The sequence below is a fragment of the Solanum stenotomum genome, chromosome 5, assembly GCF_019186545.1.
Source record: "Solanum stenotomum isolate F172 chromosome 5, ASM1918654v1, whole genome shotgun sequence".
In the NCBI taxonomy this organism is placed as follows: Eukaryota; Viridiplantae; Streptophyta; class Magnoliopsida; order Solanales; family Solanaceae; genus Solanum; species Solanum stenotomum.
In genome coordinates this window covers 52,098,621-52,123,252 of record NC_064286.1, presented here as the reverse complement: position 1 = coordinate 52,123,252, position 24,632 = coordinate 52,098,621, and the positions used below count along the sequence as shown (strand labels likewise).

General features: G+C 34.7%; 2 protein-coding genes across 3 annotated transcripts; one reads left to right on the top strand and one right to left on the bottom strand.

Moving 5' to 3' along the window:
• Nucleotides 1–898: 898 nt before the first annotated feature.
• LOC125864845 (probable catabolite repression protein creC) lies at nucleotides 899–14,198 on the bottom strand. Its single transcript, XM_049544935.1, has 11 exons — nucleotides 13,728–14,198; nucleotides 12,776–13,090; nucleotides 12,586–12,694; nucleotides 12,419–12,512; nucleotides 6,918–7,005; nucleotides 6,731–6,814; nucleotides 2,564–2,657; nucleotides 2,389–2,476; nucleotides 2,082–2,187; nucleotides 1,911–2,003; nucleotides 899–1,697 (listed from the first exon to the last, which is right to left on the bottom strand). The coding sequence occupies exons 1-11, from the start codon at nucleotides 13,914–13,916 to the stop codon at nucleotides 1,296–1,298; spliced, it is 1,662 nt and encodes a 553-aa protein (XP_049400892.1). The 5' UTR covers nucleotides 13,917–14,198; the 3' UTR covers nucleotides 899–1,295.
• Nucleotides 14,199–19,930: 5,732 nt separating this feature from the next.
• LOC125865957 (DNA-binding protein S1FA-like) lies at nucleotides 19,931–23,511 on the top strand. 2 transcript variants are annotated; one of them, XR_007446427.1, is made up of 2 exons: nucleotides 19,931–20,148; nucleotides 23,107–23,511. XR_007446427.1 is itself a non-coding variant. In XM_049546230.1 (2 exons), exon 2 carries the CDS (start codon nucleotides 23,116–23,118, stop codon nucleotides 23,323–23,325), a length of 210 nt encoding a protein of 69 aa, XP_049402187.1. In that variant the 5' UTR covers nucleotides 19,987–20,148; nucleotides 23,110–23,115; the 3' UTR covers nucleotides 23,326–23,511. The 2 variants fall into 2 exon arrangements, 1 of the variants encoding a protein (XP_049402187.1); XM_049546230.1 differs by having other exon boundaries at nucleotides 19,987–20,148; nucleotides 23,110–23,511.
• Nucleotides 23,512–24,632: the final 1,121 nt, after the last annotated feature.

The following is a 24,632-nucleotide window of genomic DNA, read 5'->3' as shown; positions in this document are numbered from 1 at the left end:
TTAGGTCAAATTAAACTACATCAAAGGGAGTATATGTTCTTTGTAACCTTTTTGGATGTTTATTTTAACTTTTTTTTTTCTTTTTCCAGGGGAAAGACCAATACATGGAGTTAAATACTGTATAACTCGTCAAACATTGGGTGTTCAGAAAATAAATGAGCATCGCCAGATTTTTCATTATATGTATTAACACAATCTGAAATGGTTACCACAAGGAGGTAGATGGCAATTTGCTGATTTTGAACTGTACTTAATTAAACAAAACAACAATCTGTTTACGGAGTTCTGAATAAAATATTTGTACAATTTTTAAACTTAGAATAGAGCCAAATTAAAGTTACTTGATTCAACCGAACTCGTAACTCCAACCTTCTTTTCAGTCTAACTTGGCTTATATCGCAGAAGCTACATAGTTTGTATGTTTGGAGACTGAAAAGCTACATAGTGGATATGTTTGGACTCAAGTGCAGCACATCATATCATAGTAGTTACGGAAAAATGAAATATGACCGTGAAGAAAACATGACAACTAATAAGAAAAACAATACAACGCATTTAGAAAAGAGAACAATAACAACGAAATAACACAGTAGCCAAAACACATTACACACATATCACAACTCCAGGTGGAAATCTTCACCTTCCAATATCACCCTAAATCTTGTTCTTTGCAGGTTATGCAAAGTTTTAGCAAGAATCCATCCAAATTTCCACAATCCAAGTGATAATGAACACCACCATAATGACAACGCCGAACTTTCTAAAAGCCAACTCTGCACAGAAGTTGTGTGTCGAGGAAAAAGGAAATCTAAACTATCATCAGAAAGTACGGTACATTTTGATCATAGTTGCCTCACCTAACCAACAGGCAAAAGAAAAATTCGATGACAAAGAGCTCTAAATAAATAGGTCACCCGCCCGCGTAATGTTTCGTACGATGAGTTAATCCGATATAAGTCATTGTCAACCAACAGTTTCTTAGCAAAATTGGCTGAAAAGAAAAGGGGGAAATAGTCAAAGGGAGGGATGAGGTTGGGAAATAGGAATTACATATCTCAAGAGACCAACCTCAAATTATTTTTGCCTATCATACTTACAAGCTGCTTCGACACTCTTCTAACCTCCTGATGTTCCCGGCAGCATCTTCATTGTTCGCTATACAATTAGTTGGTCAATCTCAGTGCAAGCAAATCTGAAGACAAATAAATGGTTGCTAACATTTGTAGAAGGAGCTCCATTTAGTGAATCCGCCGTTCTGCAACCTCCTCCCCCAAACACACACAATGTGATTACGGTTAGGTCATTGCTTGAAACTTGGAACTGACAACCTTTCCTGATATTGGTGGCTTCTCCTTCAAACTAGTACTTAGTAAAGACTCTGAGGTGCTAGTTTGGGTTTCACTAAACTCTGGTCTCACCCAAACCTTTATATGCCCCTCACGGCAGATAGTAAGAACTGATTCACGAGTAAACATCACGCCAGAGAGTGGTTCAGTGTGAACACGATGAGTGACCAGGGGCGATAGCTTTGGAACATCTCGCATGCTTGGAGCAGGTTGCAGTGTTCCAACAGGGCAAGCCCTATCCCAATGAGATGACTGACTCCCCGTGCTGTAAGTTGGTGATCCACCATGAGGACGGCGCATTGGTACTACAATTTCATCCATTTCCAGATCCCATAAGAGCAATTGTGTGTCCTACAAAGAAGTATCAAGTCAAAAACAGCTAGAAAGGAGATTGTCAAGCAGATTCACCTCGAAACAGATCAGTCTTTGAAAATCATATTATGAGCAAGGCGAGGAAAATATTATGGAACACAGAAACGTTTAATCTTGAATGAGCAAATAAAAGACCAAGTAAAATAATGAGATGTAAACTCATAATATGAGCCTTTTATTTTGAACATGTACCTGACCAACAGAACCAAAACGGTAGACCACATTTTCATCTGTGCCATCTGAATTTGGTGCTGACCAATATGAATCAAATGCCACACCACTGACCTGCCAGACACAAGTTAAGAGAATAAGGCATGAATGCTGCATAGAAACCAAGGTAAGTTACAACTGCTCGAAACTCACCCAGGAGTTATGCCCCTCGCCCCAGGCAACAACTTTACGTTCTTCCATGCTCCAAACCTGAACTAGGTCATCTTCTCCACCAGCTAAAACGTACTTTCCATCCATGCTGTTGGTTCATGTACAATCAGTATAGATACTCTTTCTAGCCAAAACATTAAAAACAACATGCATTCATTTGTGTGTGGGCATCTGTGGGAATGGGCAAAGGAAGGTGGGAGGGGAATGTGTGCTATACGGCAAGGTCCACAAGGCATAAGTGACTTCAAGTTACAAATAGGTCATGCACAAAAAAACCATAAACACTCACCTCCAAGCACAACATAACAGAGCACCATAATAGCTTTTTCCACCACATATAAGCTGTTCATTTTTGTAGTCAAATATACGCAGATAACCTGCATTAGATCAGTCATATTCAGTAAGGGTAAATCATCACAACAAAAGAATTAATAGCTTCGCAAGTCATCTCATGAAGAAAATACCATCCCTCCCTACAGTTGCAATATACGCCCCATCAGTTGAGAAAGCAATGCTATTGATGGACCCTTGGCAAATATGCCATCTAGCTACAGGATTCTGCATATAAAAACCAAATGGAAATATGTGAGAGGAAGAACTTAAAACTGCAGATCTTAGATTTGAGATCTAGACAAACAAATATGTTTTAGTCTTACCACAATCAATTAGGAGATATTAAATAAATTGCCACAATGACTGGCTAAACTAACCAGCACATTTATCTAATTTTGGTAGAGCAGAAGCAGACTAAATGTTTTTATTCCAGACAAGATAAACATAGAATGTGCTTGTCAACATATAATGGAAAAAACTGGTCCAGTGTTTAGGAAGATGAAACTGGAACTTTGTTTATGTTTTTACTGAGCAGTAAACTTGCTTCTTTAGGGATTATTTGGTTCGCAAACAGGTTATGTAGGGATTATTTAGCTGTGAATAATAACGTGGGGATTGCTATGCACCGAATAATATTGCAAGAACTGTATGTGGTAAGAAATAATGTAGGGATTGCTATGCCAGGTCAGGGATTGCCTCTTTATGAGCATTTTTGTCTTATCTATGTTTTGCTAATACACTTGGGAGTCGTTTGGTGTGAGGTATGGAGGATTATTTTATCCCACGTTTGGTTGGAGGTATTAGGTAGTCCATGGATTATTTATCCCACCATTTTTGCTATAGTGATGGGATAATTATCCCATATACATGGTGGAATAACTTATCCCGGGATTAATTATACCGGGATAACTTGGTCCCAACCAAACGACCCCTTACTCTTATTCTACATCCTCCACGTAAAATAATACTCCCTCCGTTTCAAAAAGAGTGGTCTAGTTTGACTTGGCATGGAGTTTAAGAAAATAAAGAAGACTTTTGAATCTTGTGGTCCTAAATTAAAGTTATGTCAAATGTACAAAATTGCCCTTCAATCTTATGGCCTTAAACATGCCACGTGGAAAGCTGAAATTGAAATGTTACCAAAAAAGGAAAGAGGTCATTCTTTTTTAAACAAACTAAAAAGGAAAGTAGGTCATTCTTTTTTAAATAGAGGGAGTACATAAATTACTGTGAATCAGCTATGGGTATGTGGAGTTTAATACTACCAATAAACATGCATATGCAATTCAAAGTTTAGTACCATAAACTAAACGTTGCATTGGTTATTCACATTATTTTTTCTTATGCAGTCAACCAAAACATAGTATTACTGATACAGAATTTTCCATCAATGAATCAGAGTTTAGATGGTGTGATTCGGGAAAAAAATGGAAGAAGTACGGGGAAGAAATAAGAAAAAAACATAAATTACAGACAAGAGATGAACACCTCTGATTTGTGCCCACACTCACTTTGAAACTACGCAAAGAGAACTGCTGCACTTTCGGAACTAAAGCCACAATATGAAGGTGTTGCAATGGACACTAATTCTTCTTGTTCCCAGAGAAGGAGAACCTGAAGCACCAGATGAATGGGCCTACTTGTGATTGGTCAAACATTAAGGCAATCCAACTGAAACAGTCCACTTACTAAATTGGGTCTAAACCTGTGTATATTAATATGAGATTGTTCATCTCTTTTCTCTCCTCTTTTCTCTCCTCTTTTCTCTCCTCTTTTCTTGAAAGGAGATGATAAGAATATCTCCCTCAGAAGCGAATGAAATACAAATCCAAATAAAATAAAATAGGAATCAATAATAAATGAATGTGTGCTTAAAACACACGGAAGAATTCCTCTTCTGTCTATCTTTGTGGTTGCTTGGAAAACAAGGATAGGTCTCACATGTAATTCTTTTTGCCTTCTTTCTAAATTTAAGACAAAAGAAATACAAGTAGATGTTTTTGCTTACTAATCAGACCACAAAGATATACAAATTCTGCTAAGAAGCAACACCTAATCCATAACAATTTGCATATGCCTCGAGTATGGTCTTAGCAATTTGCTTGTAATGAAGATCCTGAGAAAATATCATCTAATTTGTTACATTTGTTGGTGTGTAATATTTTTAGTGCAAATGCTAAGCGAAGGTTACATAATAGATGATAACGTAAATAGTGATACTAAATACACTCGAATAACATTAAATTATTATGCTTAAAACTACTTCCTAGAGTGCACAAATTTAAACTTTTTTCCCTCATAGCACAATCTGGTAATATAACTTCAATACTAATGTGCTGAATTTCAAGTAAATACACAACAATCTCAACCATCTTGCCGTGTTGTTAAAGGCTTGTTTGAAGCACGTTTAACTCCCAAATCTAGGCGAAGTCCAAATTGTGCGCTTCGCTTATGTGGTGCATTAGTACAAGCACGAAGATATTAGGGGGTCGTATGGTAGGATGTATTAGAGCAAATAATACATATAGTATCCATGGTATTATTTAATCCTTTGTTTGGTAAGATTTTCAGCCAATGACATGTATTAGTTATACGCCCTATTCAGTATAATAGGGTGTATAACTAATACATGGCAAACCATGGAATTAGCAATACAAGGGTTATTAATGAAGGATGAGAATGATTAAAGATAGAACTGCCCTTAATACATCAAACCAAACAGTGGATAAGAAATAATCCCAGAATAACTAATCCCCGCATTACTTTAATATTTTTGTGCAAAGAGTAACTATGGAAGTCATTCTATCCTCCCCAGACCCCGCTTGTAGGATTCTAGAAATGTTGTTATTGTAGTACTATGAAAGTCATAAATGGGGAAAGTGTTTTTAAAATTGAAAAACGGGAATTTATGAATCGGGGGGATTTTTTTGAACATTTTCTAATTTTTTAAAATATGTTGGAACACTTGAATACTTGAACAAGATTGTGAATTTTTTTTTTTTAAGGCTAATAGCCTCTTATTTTATTAATAATAGAAAATTGATTTTTAGTATTCAAAAGTGCCACTTTGTTTTGTAGTTCAAAATTTAATCCCAGCATTACTAATACATCTTATTCAGTACTATACACTCAACCAAACGACCCCTAAGACACATGCCTCATCACTATAACCTCAATCTTTAAGAGAAAAATACTAGACCTATAGACCATTGTAAACAACACATTGTGAATGAATGAATAGCTGAAAATGAACTTGGGATTATCTCAACCTCAATATCAACCTAATCAGGTAAAGCCTGCCCAACACCATAAAACAAGACTATAGGTAATCCCTCAACCATGTGGATTGTGGAACTCTAACCTCCACTTCCTCTGCACACCCAGGGCTAGATAGTCGGAGCACGGACAGTGTAATATGGAGAACCAACATTGGGTAACCAAAGAAAAGAGATAGACTTGGCACTGCTAACATTTCAATAAATGGACCTTAAGCTTAAACTCCACTCCAAAAGCTATCTCAAACTGAGGATCGCCCAACACCATATAAGATGGTTAAGGACACTCTTAAATTATGATTAGGAATAAGAAGTTAAAAGAATTAAAAATTACTCACAACAAAACTTTAACTTGCATCATTACATCCAAGTCAAAATTTAAAATTGTGTTTTTAATTTTACTGGCATAATGCTTATTCCTATTCTTAATTCTAGTTTTCTTCAATTCTGTTGTCCAAACTGTCGTTTATGTTTATAGTTGATTTTCATATCTATACATACACACACACGCTCTTCATAACCATTTCCCTTCTCTAAAGCCCTCCATTTTAATTGGTTCTACGCTTTATCGTCCACCAGACCTTGGTATTTATCCAAATTTTCACCTTTGACAACTCTGCCATCCAGTTCACTCAGCCTACATTGCAAGTAATACTCATACTTGCAATATTAGTCATTGCAAGATATGATTGATTTGTCCCATACTTAATATCTGAGAGATAGCTTGATTTACGAACAGAGACTGTATTACTAATTAAATAATAGCCTCAACATACTGAAAGCAGTTGACTGTATACATGCCTTTCATCCACCTTGTTTATCTCACAGAAGGAACATGCTTGGGCTTTCTGATAGCTATTCAATAAAGCTTAGAATGTTATTCTTAATAGAAAAGCGGGAATATATGAACCAAGAAATTTACAAATGGTTGAAGGTAAACATGAGAAATTGATAATCTCAGTACTGATACCAGGGGCACATCATCAAACGCTGAAGAAAGAACTATATTCACAAGCAAAATACCTTACTATAACGTGCATGGGCGACTGAAAAATGAGTTTGATCTTTGATGACAGGAAATGAGGGATCAGCAGATCCGTCTTTGCTCTGAAATATGACAACGCACATTGGTCTAAGAAAAGTAGAAAAGATGAGGATCATTAAAAAAGACCTGGAAATTGGTACACTCCCAATTAGTTTCAACACTTGCCTTATCATAGACGTAAAAATTTCCATCCGCATGAGCAACAACAAAAGCCCCATCACTGTTAGGCACCCAAGTGATACTAGTACATCGACTGTTGAAAGGCAAAGCAATATATTAAATCTGCTCCATCATTATAGGAACCCATCAAAATTGAATTACTAGTACATTGTCGGTCAAAAACAAAAGAAAATGTCTGAAAGAGTAAAGATTATCTTCGGTATAAAACAAGTAACTTGTCTTTTCAAATAGGCAAAATACATAGATTGACATTTAAAGTTGTCGCCAAAGATCAGATAGACACTTCAACTATCCTTGTAACCAGATCGGCACCTCTTGTTGGCATAAGTGTACCTCGTGAACACCCAAGGTACGATAGAACTTACATGTGAGTTATAATCGCAGATAATGTCGCAGTTGACAAATCAAAGGACGACACGTGAAATTTTAAGAAAAAAGAAAAAATGCATCTAATTTAAAAAGAAAAGAATTAGAACCCCACCCCTACCCACACACCCCTTCTTCTTCATCCAAGAGAATCACCAGCTTCCTCACGCTCTTTTCTTCTTCTTCATCCATAAATTCCACCAAACACCTCTCCCAATCTTCTTCACCATCAACCACCACATGGATCTCCCAAACCCAAATTTTTCATGTGTCGACGAAAATTTACCACCACAATGCCACCCACCCACCTCAGCAATCTCTTCCTTCTTATAATTCTCAATCCTCTTTGAATCCTGAAAGTTCGCAAAATCCAGATTGAAATGTCTTGTGCCTATTGTGGTAAGAAAAATCGGAGAGATGGGTATCAAATATTTTTTAGTTGAGGTGGTAAAAGAAAACCAAATATAGGTGGTGGGGGAGGAGGTGGTGTTGGAATTGAAAATTTTCTTTTAAATTGCCTGATTTTGGTTAAGCTTTAAACAAATTGTTGAAAATTGAATATGGAGGTAGTTGTGCAGTGGAAGACTGGAAGGTGATGTCTCCGTCAATGGCAGTGACAGGTGGTCTGCCAATATTTTACCTATTTTTGTGTGTGGTTCTGTGGTCTTTGATGGGTGAAGCTTTATGGGTCCAAGAGGTGGTCGAGGCGCAGCTCTAGGGTTTTTGTGAATGGAGCTATGGAGGAGAAAAATGATTTCTTGGTGGTTCTTGGATGACCGAGTGTCTATGGAGTTAATGGTGTGAAAATAATGTGAAGAATGTACAGAGAGTTTGTTTCTGTATTGTGTGGCAGCTGACGGGTTTTGTTGAAGGAGGGCTTTGGAGTGGTGGATAATGGATTGGAGGCTAAAGGTGGTTATGGGAGATAAAAGTTAGTGGGTGGTGGTGACGGCAATGGTACAGGTGTGAAGAGATAGAAAATGTTGATGAAAATTAAGGGTAAATAAGGAATTTCCATGTTTTTAACAGTTGGAGATAAATTATAATATATCCGAAACGCTAAAAAGCAATTGTAGACTTGTGCAAATGAGAGGAATCTATTTGGTCACAAGGATAGTTATGGTATCTATGTTGAGATTGACAGCTTTAAGTAGCAACTTATGTATTTCACCTTTCAAATATTCCATGACGCAGGAAGCAATATGAATATTTAGGAGGTGGGTGGGAGGAAGGTAAGGGAAAGATACTGTTCATGGAGCTAATATCACGACTTTAATTGTATTAGGGTTGGGTGGGGAGCTTCAAGTTGTCTACCTTGGTGAGATTTCTAAAAACTGAAAATTCTAAAACAGTCGTCTTTTTATCCTCATATCCCCAACTAGTTTGGGTGAGATGTAGTTGATTGAATGATTGATTTCGTTCTCATACTACAAAGACTATCCTAATTCTCTTTCTTTTCCCTTGGTACACAAACTGGAAGGGGGTGCAGCATAGGGGTCAAAATTTTGAAGCATCACTACAAGAACTTTGAATTATGATTGCATTACATTTATAAGACTGCAGAATGTGCTTCTAAGGTTACCAACTATTATTCCTACAACAACATCCCAGAGAATCCCACAAGTAGGGTCTGGCGAATGTAGAATGTAGGCAGACCTTACCCCTACCTCATGGAGGTAGAGAGGTTGTTTCTAGAGGACTCTCGGCTCGAGTACAGCAAATCTAAGTAGGTACGAAAAGGGAAAATGACCGTGAAGAAAACATAGCAACTAAATAAGGAAACAGTAACAACAAAAGAATTGTGCAATAATCAGAACACCAAAACAGATGATGATAGAAACCAAAAGCAAGACACTACAAGAATAAGGCTAATACTACGACAAACTCCACCAAACCTAAACTCGTTGAGAACCAAGACAACACTCCACAACCTACTAATCTTTTATTGTAATTCCCGACCTCCACACCTTTCTATATAAAGTCATGTCCTCGATAAGTTGAAGTTGTGTTATGTCCTATCTAATCACATCTCCCCAATATTCTCGACCTACCTCTAACTTCGATAAGTTGAAGTTGTGTTATTTAAGTCACTCATTAGATGCTTACTATAATTGTTGGAATATAATCTAGAGAATGCATTGCTTTTTAGAATGCATTTTAAGGTCCCCATTAATGATTATAGTTCTCTAAAGAACTCCATGTCCTGTTTCAGCAAACTTGATGTCAAGATTCATAAATAATGTGTTTTAGAAGTAATAGTCAGGAATGGATGGACGCTCCTATTTGCCTTGGTGATGGATGAATTGACGTGGTATATGTCATGATGTATGTTGTTTGCAAATAACATAATGTTGATTGATGAAACACGTAGCAAAGTTAATGCTAGGTTCTAGGTGTGGAGATAAACTGTAGAATCTAAAAGGTTCTAAGACCAAAACAAATATTTGGAGTGCAAATTCAGTGATGCAATGCATGAGGCAAGCGTGGAAGTGAGGCTTGGCACACAGGTTATCCCCAAGAGAGATAGTTTCAAGTATCTTGGGTCTTTAATCCAGGCTAGTGGGGACATCGACGATGATGTCTCACTCATAGTGGTACGGTGCGGATGAAGTAGAGGCTTGCCTCAAAAGTCTTATGTGACAAAAAGGTACCACCTTAATTTAAAGGTAAGTTCTATGGAGTTAATGGTGTGAAAATCATGTGAAGAATGTCCACAGAGTTTGTTTTTGTATTGTGTGGCAGCTGACGAGCTGACGTGTTTTGTTGAAGGAGGGCTTTGGAGTGGTGGATGATGGATTGGAGGCAAAAGGTGGTTATGGGAGATAAAAGTTAGTGGGTGGTGGTGACAGCAATGGTACAGGTGAGAAGAGATAGAAAATGTTGATGGAAATTAAGGGTAAATAAGGAATTTCCATGTTTTTATTTAACCGTTGGAGATAAATTATACTCCCTCCGTTTCAAAAAGAGTGGTTTAGTTTGACTTGACATGGAGTTTAAGAAAATAAAGAAGAAGACTTTTGAATCCTGTGGTCCTAAATTAAAGTTATGTCAAATGTACAAATTTGCCCTTTAATCTTGTGGCCTTGTGGCCTTAAACATGTAATGTGGAAAGCTGAAATTAAAATGTTACCAAAAAGGAAAGAGGTCATTCTTTTTTAAACAGACTAAAAAGGAAAGTAGGTCATTCTTTTTTAAAGAGAGAGAGTAATACTACAGAGACTCCTAATTCTCTTTCTTTTCCCTTGGTACACAAACTAGAAGGGGGTGCAGCATATGGGTCAAAAATCTTGAAGCATCACTACAAGAACTTTGAGTTATGATTGCATTACATTTATAAAACCGCAGAATGTGCTTCTAAGGTTACTAACTATTACTTCTATAACAACATACCTAGATAATCCCACAAGTAGGGTGGGGAAGGTAGAATGTAGGCAGACCTTACCCCTACCTCATGGAGGTAGAGAGGTTGTTTTTAGAGGACTTTTGGCTCTAGTACAGTAAATCAAAGTAGGTACGAAAAGGAAAAACGATAGTGAAGAAAACATAGCAATTAAATAAGGAAACAGTAACAACAAATGTATAGTGCAATAATCAGAACACCATAAAAAATAGATGATGATAGAAACCAAAAGCAAGACACTGCAAGAATAAGGCTAATACTACGACAGACTCCACCAAACCTAAACCCGTCGAGAACCAAGACAACATTCCACAACCTACTAATCTTTTATTGTAATTCCCGACCTCCACACCTTCCTATATAAAGTCATGTCCTCGATAAGCTGAAGTTATGTTATGTTCTATCTAATCACATCTCTCCAATATTTTTTCGACCTACCTCTACCTCTCCTCATACCCACTATATTCAATCTTTCGCAGCTCTTTGCAGGAGCTATCTGCATATCTCTTTTTCACATGCCCAAACCATCTCAGCCTCGCTTTACTCATCGTGTCGACAACAAAGGTCACTCCTACGCTGGCTCGAATATCCTCATTCTTAATCTTATCGCTCCTATGCTCACATATCCATCTCTGCATACTCATTTTCGCAACTTGCTTCTGAACATGGGAATTCTTGATTGGCCAACACTCTGCCCCATACAACAAAATCGATCTAACAACCACTCTATAGAACTTACCTTTAAATTAAGGTGGTACCTTGTTGTCACATAAGACTTTGGAGGTAAGCCTTTACTTCATCCACACCGCACCACTACGAGTGAGACATCATCGTCGATGTCCCCACTAGCCAAAATTTAAGACCCAAGATACTTGAAACTATCTCTCTTGAGGGATAGCCTATGTGTCAAGCCTCACTTCCAAGCTTGCCTCACACATTGCATCACTGAATTTGCACTCCAAATATTCCGTTTTGGTCCTAGAACCTTTTAGATTCTACAGTTTATCTCCACACCTCGAACCTAGCATTAACTCTGCTACGTGTCTCATCAATCAACATTATGTCATAAGCAAATAACATACACCATGGCATATACCGCGTCTATTCATCCATCACCAAAGCAAATAGGAGTGTCCATCCATTCCTGACTATTACTTCTAAAAGACATTATTTATGAAACTTGACATCAAGTTTTTTTAAAAAGGACATGGAGTTCTTCAGAGAACTATAATCATTAATGGGGACCTTAATGCATTCCAAAAAGCAATGCATTCTCTAGATTATATTCCAACAATTATAATAAGCATCTAATGAGTGACTTAAATAAAATTGTGAAATAACCACCTCAATTGCATTCATCATCCAATTGAACTTATACTAAGATTGCGCAAAGAACCAAAGAAGGCTACCATTTACAACCAATCAAAAACATAAGCAGCTAAAGATCTCAGCTTCTAGCTTTATTAGTAGGAAAAACTTGTCACTCTAATAGTTCTCAAAGAATATTCTTTGAAACACGCAATTATACTAGCTGTAAAACCTTACATAACACAGCTATGACGATTCATCTATTTAACAAAAAATAACTCAAAAATAGGATGTCAAATCCAGACCATTAACATTATCCCAAATAGACAAGATAAATAAAATAAAGAAAAGTGTTACAATTCCAAAATAGTATTTATAAGAATAACAAAGACGGTTGAGTTCAGAGCCTTACGTGTTGTTAACAGAACCATCCTTGTTGTAATGTTGTGCCCCAATAAGCTTCTTCCCAACATCTTGCATTTGTTGACGTAGAGATACTGAATAAACTGCAAAGCAGATGTTGTAGGTAAAGCGTGAAGTGGAAGATTGAAGTTGTACATCATGTAGAGAGAAATTTACCATCTCCGGAACTCAACCCAATGAGCAAATCATGCCCTTCCTTTGCATCCGGATCAAATGCATGGCAAACAGGATTTGAATTACTAAAGTGTATTGACTTTATAGGATCCTACATTTTCCAATGAACCTCTCAGAATTCATATATTCAATTTTTCCTATCTCAAAGAACAAATATAGTTGATAACAATACCTTATCTCGAGAATTCAAATCACTAATAAAAATTGTGTCACCAACATTGAATATCAAATAAGTCCCTTTGCCATCGAAATTGGGAATACTGCCGGAGTTATTTGAACTTGTCACCCCAAATGATCCAGCTCTACCACTTATACCACTGACAGACTTACTTCCACCATTTCCTCCGACAAAACTTAGTGACTTACTACCATTTCCACCACCTAACAATCTCGCTGCTGCTGACTTAACACCACTGGTGACTCCAAAACTTGATGTCGAGTGAGGCTGTGCCTGAATGGGCTTATCTTTGAGAGGAGCTAGAGAAACCTGAAAATCATCTCGGGACTTCAAAAGTTGGACTAATATTTAGGTTGTTTTGACAATACAAAAAAGGCAGAACGAGCATTAGCTAGTAGCTACTAACTAAAGCTTATCTAGCTGGTATCTCAATGTTAAAGCCGCAACTGCATGGATACATTTCCTTCATTTAAAGGGTTTATTTCAGCCATTTATAGAAGAAAACTCTTCCAAGTAAGCCAGGACCCAAATAGTTTAAAATTGAAGACATAAGGCCTGAAATGAGTGTAAGCACTGAAACCAAAGAACTTCAAATAATCTCTATACTGGGACTGTCAAATTGAAGCATTAAGAAATATTTTCAAAAACTGAATAAACTGAAACTAATTGTTTTTCACAGGTTCTCAATTAACTTCAAAAACAACAAGGTAAAAGGACAAAACAATTAAACTTTTCGCAGAATGATGAATTATTATACCCCATAATCTTCAAATCGACCATGTTAGCCAAACCCATTCCAGATTCCGCTCAAAAGATCAATTTTACAAAAAGGGTCAATCTCAAAATCCAATTTTAAGCATCTTATAAAAACTAATATCCCAAAATAACATAATTGGACTAAATTAAAAATAAAATAAAATAAAAACAACCCTAGAAAGGGGTTTACCTGAGTAACAGTTTTGCCATGGGAAAAATGAAGAAGACCAGCAGGATAAGTCTTTTCATGGTGAAGCTTATATTTTCCTTCTGGGGTTTTGAAATAAGTCTTCAACCCAGGAGATTGTGCAGCGTTGTTTGCCGATGCCGATGCCGGCGACATCATGCTATTACTATTACTATTACTATTGTTGATCATTCTTAGAAAATACCAATCCAAAATTCTCAAACTAACACATGTAATCAGATCATTTTTGTACCAATTTTCGATTCTGTGTGTGTAATTGTTTAAACGATTATGGAGTGGAGTGCATATAACTTTGAAAAAGGTAAAGATTTTGACTTTTGGGAGCTTTTTGGTTGAAGGGATGGACAGTTGGAACAAGTCTAATACTAGCTAGTTATTCTTCTTTCTTCTTCAATGCTCTCTCTGTTTTGAGTGCGTTGAGATTAATTTGGTTTGAGGGGAAGATCCAGTCTTTTCTTTACTCTATGACTTTGGCAAAGTGTGTTTGGAAAATATTCTTTGTATAAAAAATGTTTTATTGGAAAAAAAAATGATTTTTTAAAAAAGAATATTTGATAAGGATATTATATAATAAAACGTATATTTTAACTTAGTTTTAGCTTACATTTATATCTTTAAATTTTAGATGTGCACAAGTATACATTTAAATTTGTGTAAAGTTGGATACATACATATACTGTGAGACACAACTTAGAATGTTACGTAGGACGTGTATAGGGATGGCAATTGGGCGGGTGGGTTTAAGGCTATGCGGGCAATTTTAAATCACTATCCTACTAAATTAATACAACTTAATGAAAAAATAAATTTATTTTTCTGAATTTTATTTTTAGTATCAAACTTAACTAGAAAAAGAAAATATTAAAAAAATTATGCGGGGTGAGACGAGTTGAAAATGAAAAAAGTTGTTATGCGAGGCAGGGCGGGGGATTAAAATTTTGCGGGTTAAGCTCAACCCGTCCCGCACCGCCCTATTGTCATTCCTAGACGTGTATGTTTACTTGTTTTATTTTATACAAGTTTAAATGGCAACTTATGTACACCTAAAATGAGAGGGCGTAGTTGTTAGTTGAGAGCAAGTAGAATAACTTGTGTGACGTCTTTTGGTAAGTAAGCAACAAAAAAAGAAACTATTTCAAAACCCTATAAACTCGTATTTTCGAGATATGGTCAAGAGTGTCTAATACTATAAGAAGGATATGTTATTGAGGTATTCAAATCACAATGGTCATATTTGAAGTTTTGAAATAAGCAAGTTGTAATAATAAAATTGGTAAAAGTTATCGCAAGTTACTATAATAAATTTTAAGAAATTTGGGTCAAATATTTCGTAAGTTTTCTCTCAATCTATAAAGAGTTAGAGGACCCGCAATTTATCAAAATGGAGATCTACAAGTCTAGTTTCCAAGGCACTAAGGGGTCGTTTGGTTTGAATACAAGTTATGCTAAGATTAGTTATGTTGGGATAAGTTATACTGGATAAGTTTTGCTGGGATTAGTTTTTATTGTTTGTTTGGTTTGTCATATTCAAACTTATATTCATTGCATAATTTTTAAGAATAAGTTGTTTGTTTACAAAAATACCCTCCACCTTATTTAGTTTTTTTTTTACATATTCTTTGCAATCTTTAGTTGATCATTCTTAAAAATAAAATATTCATCTTATTTAGCTTAAATATTTTTGTACGTGCATTTCCGTGATTGTGTCATGTGTTTTTAAAATTAAACTTTCATCTTATTTAACATAAAAATAAAACTTCCATCTTATTTAGCTCAAAAATAAAACTTTCATCTTATTTAGTTTTAAAATAAAACTTTCATTTATTTAGTTTAAATATAAAACTTTCATTTTAAGTTTATTAAAGTAAGAGAAATTTTATTAGTAAAGTTGTCTACATTTTAATTGATATATAAAATATAATTTTTAAGTGAGTAATAAATTATTTAATTAAAAATATGTAATTTAGTAGTAGAGTGAACATTTTAAGAGAAGTCATAATATAAATAAACATACGAATATTCAAGTTATAATATATTCATAAATAAAAACTGTATTTATAAAATGTATTTTTTTTATAGAAAAATATATTATCATAAAAACAACGAATAATTAAGGTTATAAATGTTATTATAAATGTTTTTAAAAATTATATTGAGGAAAGGCTCAAAATAGTCCCTCATCTTTGGGTTAAGGCTCAAAGTCATCCTTGAGTTTTCACATGTAGCACTAATAGTCCCTCATGTTTGCAATATTGGTGCACTTTTGGTCCTCCTCCAAAACTTTGCCTATTTTTTAACATTGATTTTATCCATAACTTATGTATGATATGTTCAATCGTCATTTTATATATTAAGTAGAAATAATAACTCCATATAAGAGAATGTGAGAAGAAAATCATCTTGTTTTGTTTAGTAGAAATTGTATTGTAGGTAAAGTCGAGAGGTTCATCACGATAATTTCACGTGCAATAGTACAATTTTTTTTCTATTCTTCCAACGTCATATGTTAAGATGTTCTTAGTGTAGCTGCAGTAATATTTCTATTGAACAAAACAATGTGTTCTTCTTATCACCTTCTCTCACATAGAGTTATTATTTCTACTAAATATATACAAGACGATTGGACATTCCTTACATAAAATTGTGGACAAAATTAATGTTAAAAAATAGGCAAAAAATTTTAGGAGGACCAAAAGTGCACCAATATTGCAAACATGAGGGACTATTAGTGCTCCATGTGAAAACTCAAGGATGACTTTGAGCCTTAACCCAAAGATGAGGGACTATTTTGAGTCTTTCCTCAAATTATATTAATATGCATAAATATAAAAGTGGTGTATAAAATAGAGTTTAAAGGGGTATTTATTTATTTTACATACTTTATCCCAGGATAACTTATTCTGGGATTACTATTCATCCCCCAGTGAGGGATAACTTATCCCAGCCTTTGCAACCAAACAACGAATTAAAGGTCACTCAAAAGTTATCCCGAAATTAACTTCTCTTATCCATCACACCAAACGACCCCTAAATCATTTGTCAATACAACTTCACAATAAAAGATATATTTGTGTTTTTGCGAGATAACGCAAGCAAACATGTGACTAAACCCCATATCAGAGGAAACTTTTAAAACAATTTCTTCTTCTTTATTTTTCTCATTTTTTACACTTTGAATCGTAGGAAAAACCTTAGAATCTCACTTTTGCTTGTTGATTTTTTCTTGGATCTAAATTTTTGACAGAAGTTGTTCCACACGTTGAGCTTGTCGTCATGGTATAATTTGTCCCATTAATTTTGTAGCATATCTCCATTGGTATTAGGGCAACAAGAGTTTGACTGTGTTGTGAGATTTCACATATATTTCGATATAAAGATCAAGGCAAGACCCTCCTTTTGTGGACTCTAGCTTCGATAAGCCGCATATAGTAATTTATGGCAGAAATTCATATCGATTGTCGAATTATCGTAGTATTTTTCCTTCTCATTGATTGATTGATATTATACCGATTATAGTGTCATAGGATTGCATGCAGAAGTAAGATTCCCACATGAATTCGACAAAAAAAATTGTTAAGGTTATTCCATTATTTCGGCAAGATTCATTACTCGTAGCCTTAATCAATTGGATTAGCTATTGTGGTTGATATAAACATCGCTCGTTAAAATTTGTACCATATGGTTAGCGACGCCATATTATTTGTTCTCGGGCTATTTGATTATTTGTTGTTGCCATCAAAGCTATTGTGGTTACTTATAGGAATTAATATGATTTTTGCCTTCAGAGCAATGTGTAGATTGTCTAATGGAATTGAGACATGTACATCATTACGGGTTATACTTATTTCCTATGGGCTTGTATTGACGTTTACGGGGCTATATTAATGTTTAAGAAAATATTGGAAGATAGTAATTGCCTTTGGGCTAAATACAAATTGCCTAAGAGGCTATTGCGCTACACAAATTGTCTAAATATGTATAAATTTTAGGAATCACATAGTTTTAATATGAAACTACAATCTATTCCTATTTAGTTTGTAATTACATTAATTCCTGAAAAAGTAAAACAAACCGAATACATAATATGTAGCTCGGATACATTAAAAACTAGCTCGGATACATTATAAAATAATTTAGAATTAGGAGAGAAATAAGGGATTTTAGAGGTTTTTAGAAATAGAAGGGAATATTAGAAATAAGGGAAACATAAGACGTGTATTTCAATAATTTTTCCTTTAACTATACAGCGCGCCTAAGGCGCTATTGACAAATAGCAATTGCCTACAGAGTTAGAGTATTACCAATAGAGTATATAAATTGAATTGTACCTACTGGACTTTTAGGGGGACACAATAAATTGTACTGTTTGTTGCTTGAACTTACGAGTTTATGGGGTTCGAATAGGTTGATGTATGATTAGTGTTTGTTTTCTAGATTTAGAAGCAGTTTGGTACGATAAGTTTGTTACTCACTCTCTTACATGATTTACTTTTAGCACATAATGATACATGCTCAGTTTTTCAATTACCTTTCATATTTGATACATTGTTTTGTACATACACGCATAATCTGAAGGTGTTGCGTTCTTGCATGCAAATCTCGATAGACAAGAACACATGCTACTTCAGTACTTTAGTCGAGTTTTGGTAGATTGATCAACTTCACTTCTTTTAGAAATGTCACATTCAGATGTTTATTAGTCTTTTTGTTATATATAACTGATAAATAGGTGACAACCCTATCTCAGCCAAGTATTTTATTCTTAGAGGCTTGCATATTTTGAGTTGTAAAGATGTAATGTCAATTGTGTTGGTCTTGATGTTTTTCCTTTTTAGACAGTGACATGTTGGCCTTGATCGTATACGATATATTATATATGTTCGATTTATAGATTTATATGTTTCTAGATACCATTATGATCTCAATGGCCCGCATAACATTACTTGATTATAGATATCACGACTGTCTCAACTACTGTTTTAAAAGGCGGGAGTGTGAGGCGGGGCGTTTTACTTAGCATAGAGTGAGACGTAAGTCTCGAGACGTGGAGCGTAAGCCCTATGGATCTTTAAATTTTTAATTACAATATAGTATAATAATATAATAACACAAAATTATAAAAATACATCTAAAGTTTGAAATAACTACAAACATGATTAAAGAAACACATAGAAATTAAAACTTCTAACATGATTATACAAGTATAAATAATCTAATATCTTAACTTTCTAATAATAAAAGAATCATTATTTCTAAAAATGTTTTTTTATCATACTATTCAATTTACCCCTTAAAAGAAAATAATCAATAAAACTTACTAGTATTATAATAAAAACACACTCATGAATAAAAATAAAATTACTTCCAAATAGCTAAATAAAAATGTTAATTTTAAGACATATGACAAAATCATGAAGACCAATGATTAGGGAAAAAGTAAAATTTCGCTACATATTTTTAAAAGAAATATTACGTAATATATAATCACCTTTCACAATGTTACCTAATATTAAAGATGTGATACTACAACTTTTTATTTGAGTTACTCTCAATCTTATTATTAAGTAGTTCATTTATTCAAGAATTTTGAGGGCCAACAATGCTAACACATAATTATTTTTGTAAGATCTGTTAGCCAGCCTCGAACGTTTGGCGTTGGATGTGCTTTAGGGTATACAGTCGGACGCTTATGGTGTAAGTCTTACAGAACTAAGCCCCACACTTGAGTCTCGGGACGTTTTGCTAGAGCCCAGCCCCAGGGCGAACCCCGAGGCGAGTCCCAACGAAGTCTTTTAAAACACTAGTCTCAACGGTCCACATAAGATTTAGTTTCTATTCTATATGAATTGTTGGAATTAACCGAATATATTGCAAGTTATGTTGACAGAGATTTTGTTGATCGGTGACTTATTTTTAAGTCGGAATATACTTATTTGTTCTATTGCGCTTATAACGAATAGTATAGTTGTCCAACAAAGGTCGACTCAGGATCAAGTGTACACTAGGTACTAATTAAGTCCCTAAATTGGGGTATGCCAAATAATTATCAATTTCTAAATTATTTCATTGTTCATTACTTCTTTCATTAATTTTTATCTGTCACTATTTTAAAAAATAAATTTTTATTTTTATTTATCACTATATTAAAAAAAGGATAATTAGTGCACTCACTTCCTTGGTGTAAACTAACAAAAGGAGGACTTTGGGTCCCAAAGAAGAAAGAGAAAATAACTTTATTGTTATACACCCACCCATTGTATTTAAGCAGCAAGGCCTGACCGGAAGTCCATTTTTCTCCTTCCGTTTCATACTCGACAAAATCTGCGTTAGGTGACGATGAGTTTCTGAAGATCTGATTCCCCTAACAACCTGAATTCATAGATCATCTTCCTCCGATCGCGTGGTAAGCTCCTCTAAATCTCACATTGTATTTTGTTTTTTTCAATTTTCCCCTTTTTTTCTAGCAGATCTGCTTTGGTTCGAGTCAGATTGTTGATTTTTTGTATATTTTTCTGCATTTTTTGTTGCACGGAATTGTGAAATTGTATTGCTTATTTTCGTTTTTTTTTGATGGAGGATCTATGATTGGAGCTTCGTTCAATTTTGCAATTTTCTTTAGGTCTGATTTTGTTTTCCAGTGTTCTTTATTTGCGTGGAATTGTGAGATTTTTATTTCTTATTTTCATTTTTTTGGGTTGAGGAGCCTCGTTCAATTTATTGCAATTTTGTGATACAGAATTCTGAAGGTTTGATTTTGTGCTTTACTGCTGCTTATTTGTTTTGATGAGATCTGGATTCCGAAAAGATTTCAACATTTCAGTGCATAACATGCAGATGTTATGCATTTAATTTTCTCACATTTTCGCATTAGCATAGATTAATGAATCAGGCTTATTGAAATTTGGTGATGAAAATCTGGACAAACCACCATTTGACATAGTGGCGCACAAGCGTTTACTTTGTTAAAAAGGAAGAACATAAGTTGATTGCCATCCTTGTACCTCTATGATTTTGGGGGTTGGAAAGAGTAGCTTAGGGAAAAGCCCATTTGACGATGAAAGTGACCAAAGATTTTTTTTTTTTCAAAAGTCTTTAGCTTGTACACCAATACAGCGGGCCTTTCCTAAATCCATGTGAATTCCTCTTCATAGTTTGTCATTTCACCAGGCTCATGAAATGAGTTGACTTCCAAAATTCAATAAGATTGGGGATATCAAAAGAAAGGGAGTCTCTCTAATTCTTTTATCCTGGTTATGAATATGTGATTCACCTCTGAAAATTAATGACGAAAGGTTGGTTTGTTTATCTGCAGTTGAAAAAATAAATATCAATTGGATACATTGATATGTGTTTTTTCTTTCATCTGTCTTAATCTAAAAGGGTGAAATAATGCAAGAGAATTTTATGAAAAATATGAAATGAGTGTAGTCAAGTCATTCTAGGAACCTGTATTTATGATAGTAATTTCCCACCTCGGTGCAAGTGGTAAATGGAAATTTTGATCCCAGGATACAAGGCGTACAAGTTGCACTCTCTGATTTTGACATTTTGTTCTTCTACCAAAACTAATGGCAATAGAAGGGAGGTTTAGACTTTAGAGTTGGTATAGAATATCAAAGAAAGAGGAATAGCAAAAAGTTTCAACTTTGATGAAGAATTGACAGAATGCTATTAAGAAGAATGACTTTTCTATATGACTGATTTCATTTTCAGTTGCTACAAAAAGTTCATATTACATAAAGAAAGCCAACCAACAGACACTTTTGAAAATTAAAAGAAAAGGTAGTTACTCTAAATAATACTTACATGAACAAAAGAGAACTAATTTGAAGTGTCTTCTCTATAGATTGAATGTTCAAATGCCCGTTGGCTAGCTTCAAAAATTTGAAAACCAAAAGCTGTATCTATATGTAGGTTCTCTGTAACAGCCAGAAAATTAATTTGCTATAAAAAACAAAACATTCTTCTTTACACCATTCTGCCAATTTTTCTTTAATGTTGCTATTCCTCCTTCAATCTACTGTAATTTTGGAAGTCCTTCTTTCTATTGGTTTAGTTCTTGTGAATTGTGATAGAAGAAATTTAAAAGCGCAAATTTGATTTTTTGAGTAGACATTGTATCCTAGGGAGAAATGAAAAAAAATCAGTTAACCATTTGCACCATATGGGGAAATATGGTTTCTTGAAAAGGGGGCTTACACTTATTCCATGTTTTTTATAAAATTCTTGCATGATTTCACTCTTTTAAATTATTTTTCAATATCTCTACAACATTCCCTTGTTTGGATAGGGAGGAAATGCAAAGTGAACTAGAAAAAGAGGAGCAACAAAATGTTCTTAACATTCCTTTTACCTATACCAAACCAGTGGAGCAGCTTAAATGTAGCAGTATTGCAAAGTAGTTTTGACAAATGACAGTAATGGTCAAATGTCATGTACATAGAATATGGTGGCCAAATGTTTAAAGGCGTTTGTTATACAATTGGTCCATATATGCCCTTGATGTTATAAAAGTGACTCAAATTTGTCCTTCCTACGTTAATCTCATCCCGTTTTGCAAAAATTGCATGCCATCTACCAAGCCAACCCTTCTTCTTCCAGCTCTACCCAAAACACCTTCACCACCAACATAAACTATATACGTTAGACATTATTGAGATATTTCTTGCAAATTCACGTGTTATTAAAAACTTGTATATTGAGTACGTAATTAAAGTACAAGTTTTGATTAATACGTGAATTTACAGAAATATCTTAATAATATATAAGGTAGATTATGTAAGTTGGTGGTGATGATATATATGAAGGTGTTGGTGATTTTAGTTAGTGGTGGAAGAAGAAGGGTTGGTTTGGAGAGTTGGCATGCCATTTTGGCTAAAATGGATGGGGTTAACATGGGAAGGACACAAATTTGAGCCACTTTTATAACATGAAGTCCATATATGGACCAATAGTATACATAAATGGACGATAGTATAATGGAGGACAATACTAAACCTTTTTAGATAGTAGAAGGGCAAATATGACCCTTTTTTCCCTTTTCATTATCACTTGTTCTTTGAAAATTTTCATGATTATGTCGTATGGGCTATGTTATTACTTTGTAGATGATGCTATGCATCATTTTGACCTAGTAGACGCTTCCATTGAAAAAATGGTTTGTATTCTAAATGTATTATTTTCCCAATACGAGGAAACATGTGAAGGTTTCTTCTGAAGTTGGATAAAAGTTAACATGTGACTGCATCACAGAGCAATTCAAAGTTGGGATTTGAATGTGTTCTCTTTGTTTAGTCTTTGATCTGTACCCAATTATACCTGTGTATATAAATTGAAATGATATTTGTTATCGTTTGTTAAGCAGAAAAACATGGCCAAGGATGTCGAAGTTAACGGATTCAACCCAGGATTGATTGTCTTACTTCTTATTGGTGGGCTTGTTCTGACGTTCCTTATTGGGAACTATGTCCTTTATGTGTATGCCCAGAAAACCCTTCCTCCAAAGAAAAAGAAGCCGATCTCCAAGAAGAAGATGAAGAAGGAAAGACTGAAACAAGGTGTTTCAGCACCGGGAGAGTAGATGTTAATACACTGGAGGACAAGAACGTGTCTGAATTCATGTCCATCAGCACTAAAATCAGATGATTGTAATGCTTAAGGTTACATTTTCTTGTCAAAACAGATAGAACATCAAAAACTGCTTTTGCTGCCTTTTATTGTGCTACTGACTGAGAAATTTTCATAGAAGCTACTGATTTTCCTTTTTTCCGTCTAGAATAACTATCGGTTTTCTGTTTTTCTTTTTGCTGATATGAGGTTTATGCTTAGTACTGCTATATATCTTGAGTTGCATAATTGTCGAAGAAGTTGTTTTTGTCTCTTATAGATTCATACACGTTTGGATGGTCGTGTTAATACATGTCATGAATTGATTTGATGTAAACATTTGTGTGGTCAAGTTTTTAGTGGTTATAAAGCAATAGGTATGTTAAGGGTGGTGCAACTTTAAACAATTCCTAATTCTAATAATTTCATTGATTAATAATGAATGTAATTGCAGAAATCAGAATCCCACAATCCTCATTTACACAAATTATAGCAGATGATATATTTCTAATGTTTTTCATATGTCATTACATATACACTTCTGCAGTTTAGGAAACATCATTGTTTATTCAAATTTCCTAAAAATACCCAATTAATCAAACTTTGGTACAAACTCATCCATGAGATTTCCTCCCCTGCAACAAAGTTAAATACTTAATCAAACATACAAAAGATGGAACACTTTGAAGATATCCATGGAACACTACTTGTTGTGTAGTAGGAAGAGATCTAGTTTCTCACATGAGTACTAGCTCTAAGGCCATTAGATTTGCAACCATTGTATCGTCCCTTGGATCGATTTGATGTAGGAATGTGAGGATGAGTTTCAGGACCTCTATAATCGATATCATAATTTCTTGAATCCGTGTTTGATAAATTCCTTTTTCCTATGAAGAAAAAAAATAAACGTTTAGATTAGTCATAAATTCACACCACACATCTCATAGAGCGACCCTGAGGAAAAGAATCCTAGGTCAACACATTAGCATCCCTTGTTTAGTCTAAGAGATTTTTTTTTGGGGGGTGGGGGTTGGGGGGCAAGGAATAAGAAACAATTCCTAAGTCATGAGGACTTGGATCATCATGGAAGAAGAATGAAGTGGGGGTGGGCAAAAGGGCTGTTGAAGGATGGACAAAATGAGTTAATGAACTAAACAAGTTTTGGCAATATTGGATGTGTCGTTATCTTGACAGCAAAATTAATTACAAGGTCCTGACAAGTGTATGGTTAAAACATTTATGTTGTGAACCGTGCCATGTGTGCATTATTGAAAAATGTAC

Coding starts and splice junctions, on each gene's coding strand:
- LOC125865957 (XM_049546230.1), top strand. CDS start 23,116: ATGGCCAAGGATGTCGAAGTTAACGGATTCAACCCAGGATTGATTGTC.
- LOC125864845 (XM_049544935.1), bottom strand. CDS start 13,916: ATGATCAACAATAGTAATAGTAATAGTAATAGCATGATGTCGCCGGCA. Junction 12,513..12,585: donor TGGGTTGAGTTCCGGAGATG/GTAAATTTCTCT, acceptor TCTGCTTTGCAG/TTTATTCAGTATCTCTACGT. Junction 2,188..2,388: donor CTGTTATGTTGTGCTTGGAG/GTGAGTGTTTAT, acceptor ATGAACCAACAG/CATGGATGGAAAGTACGTTT.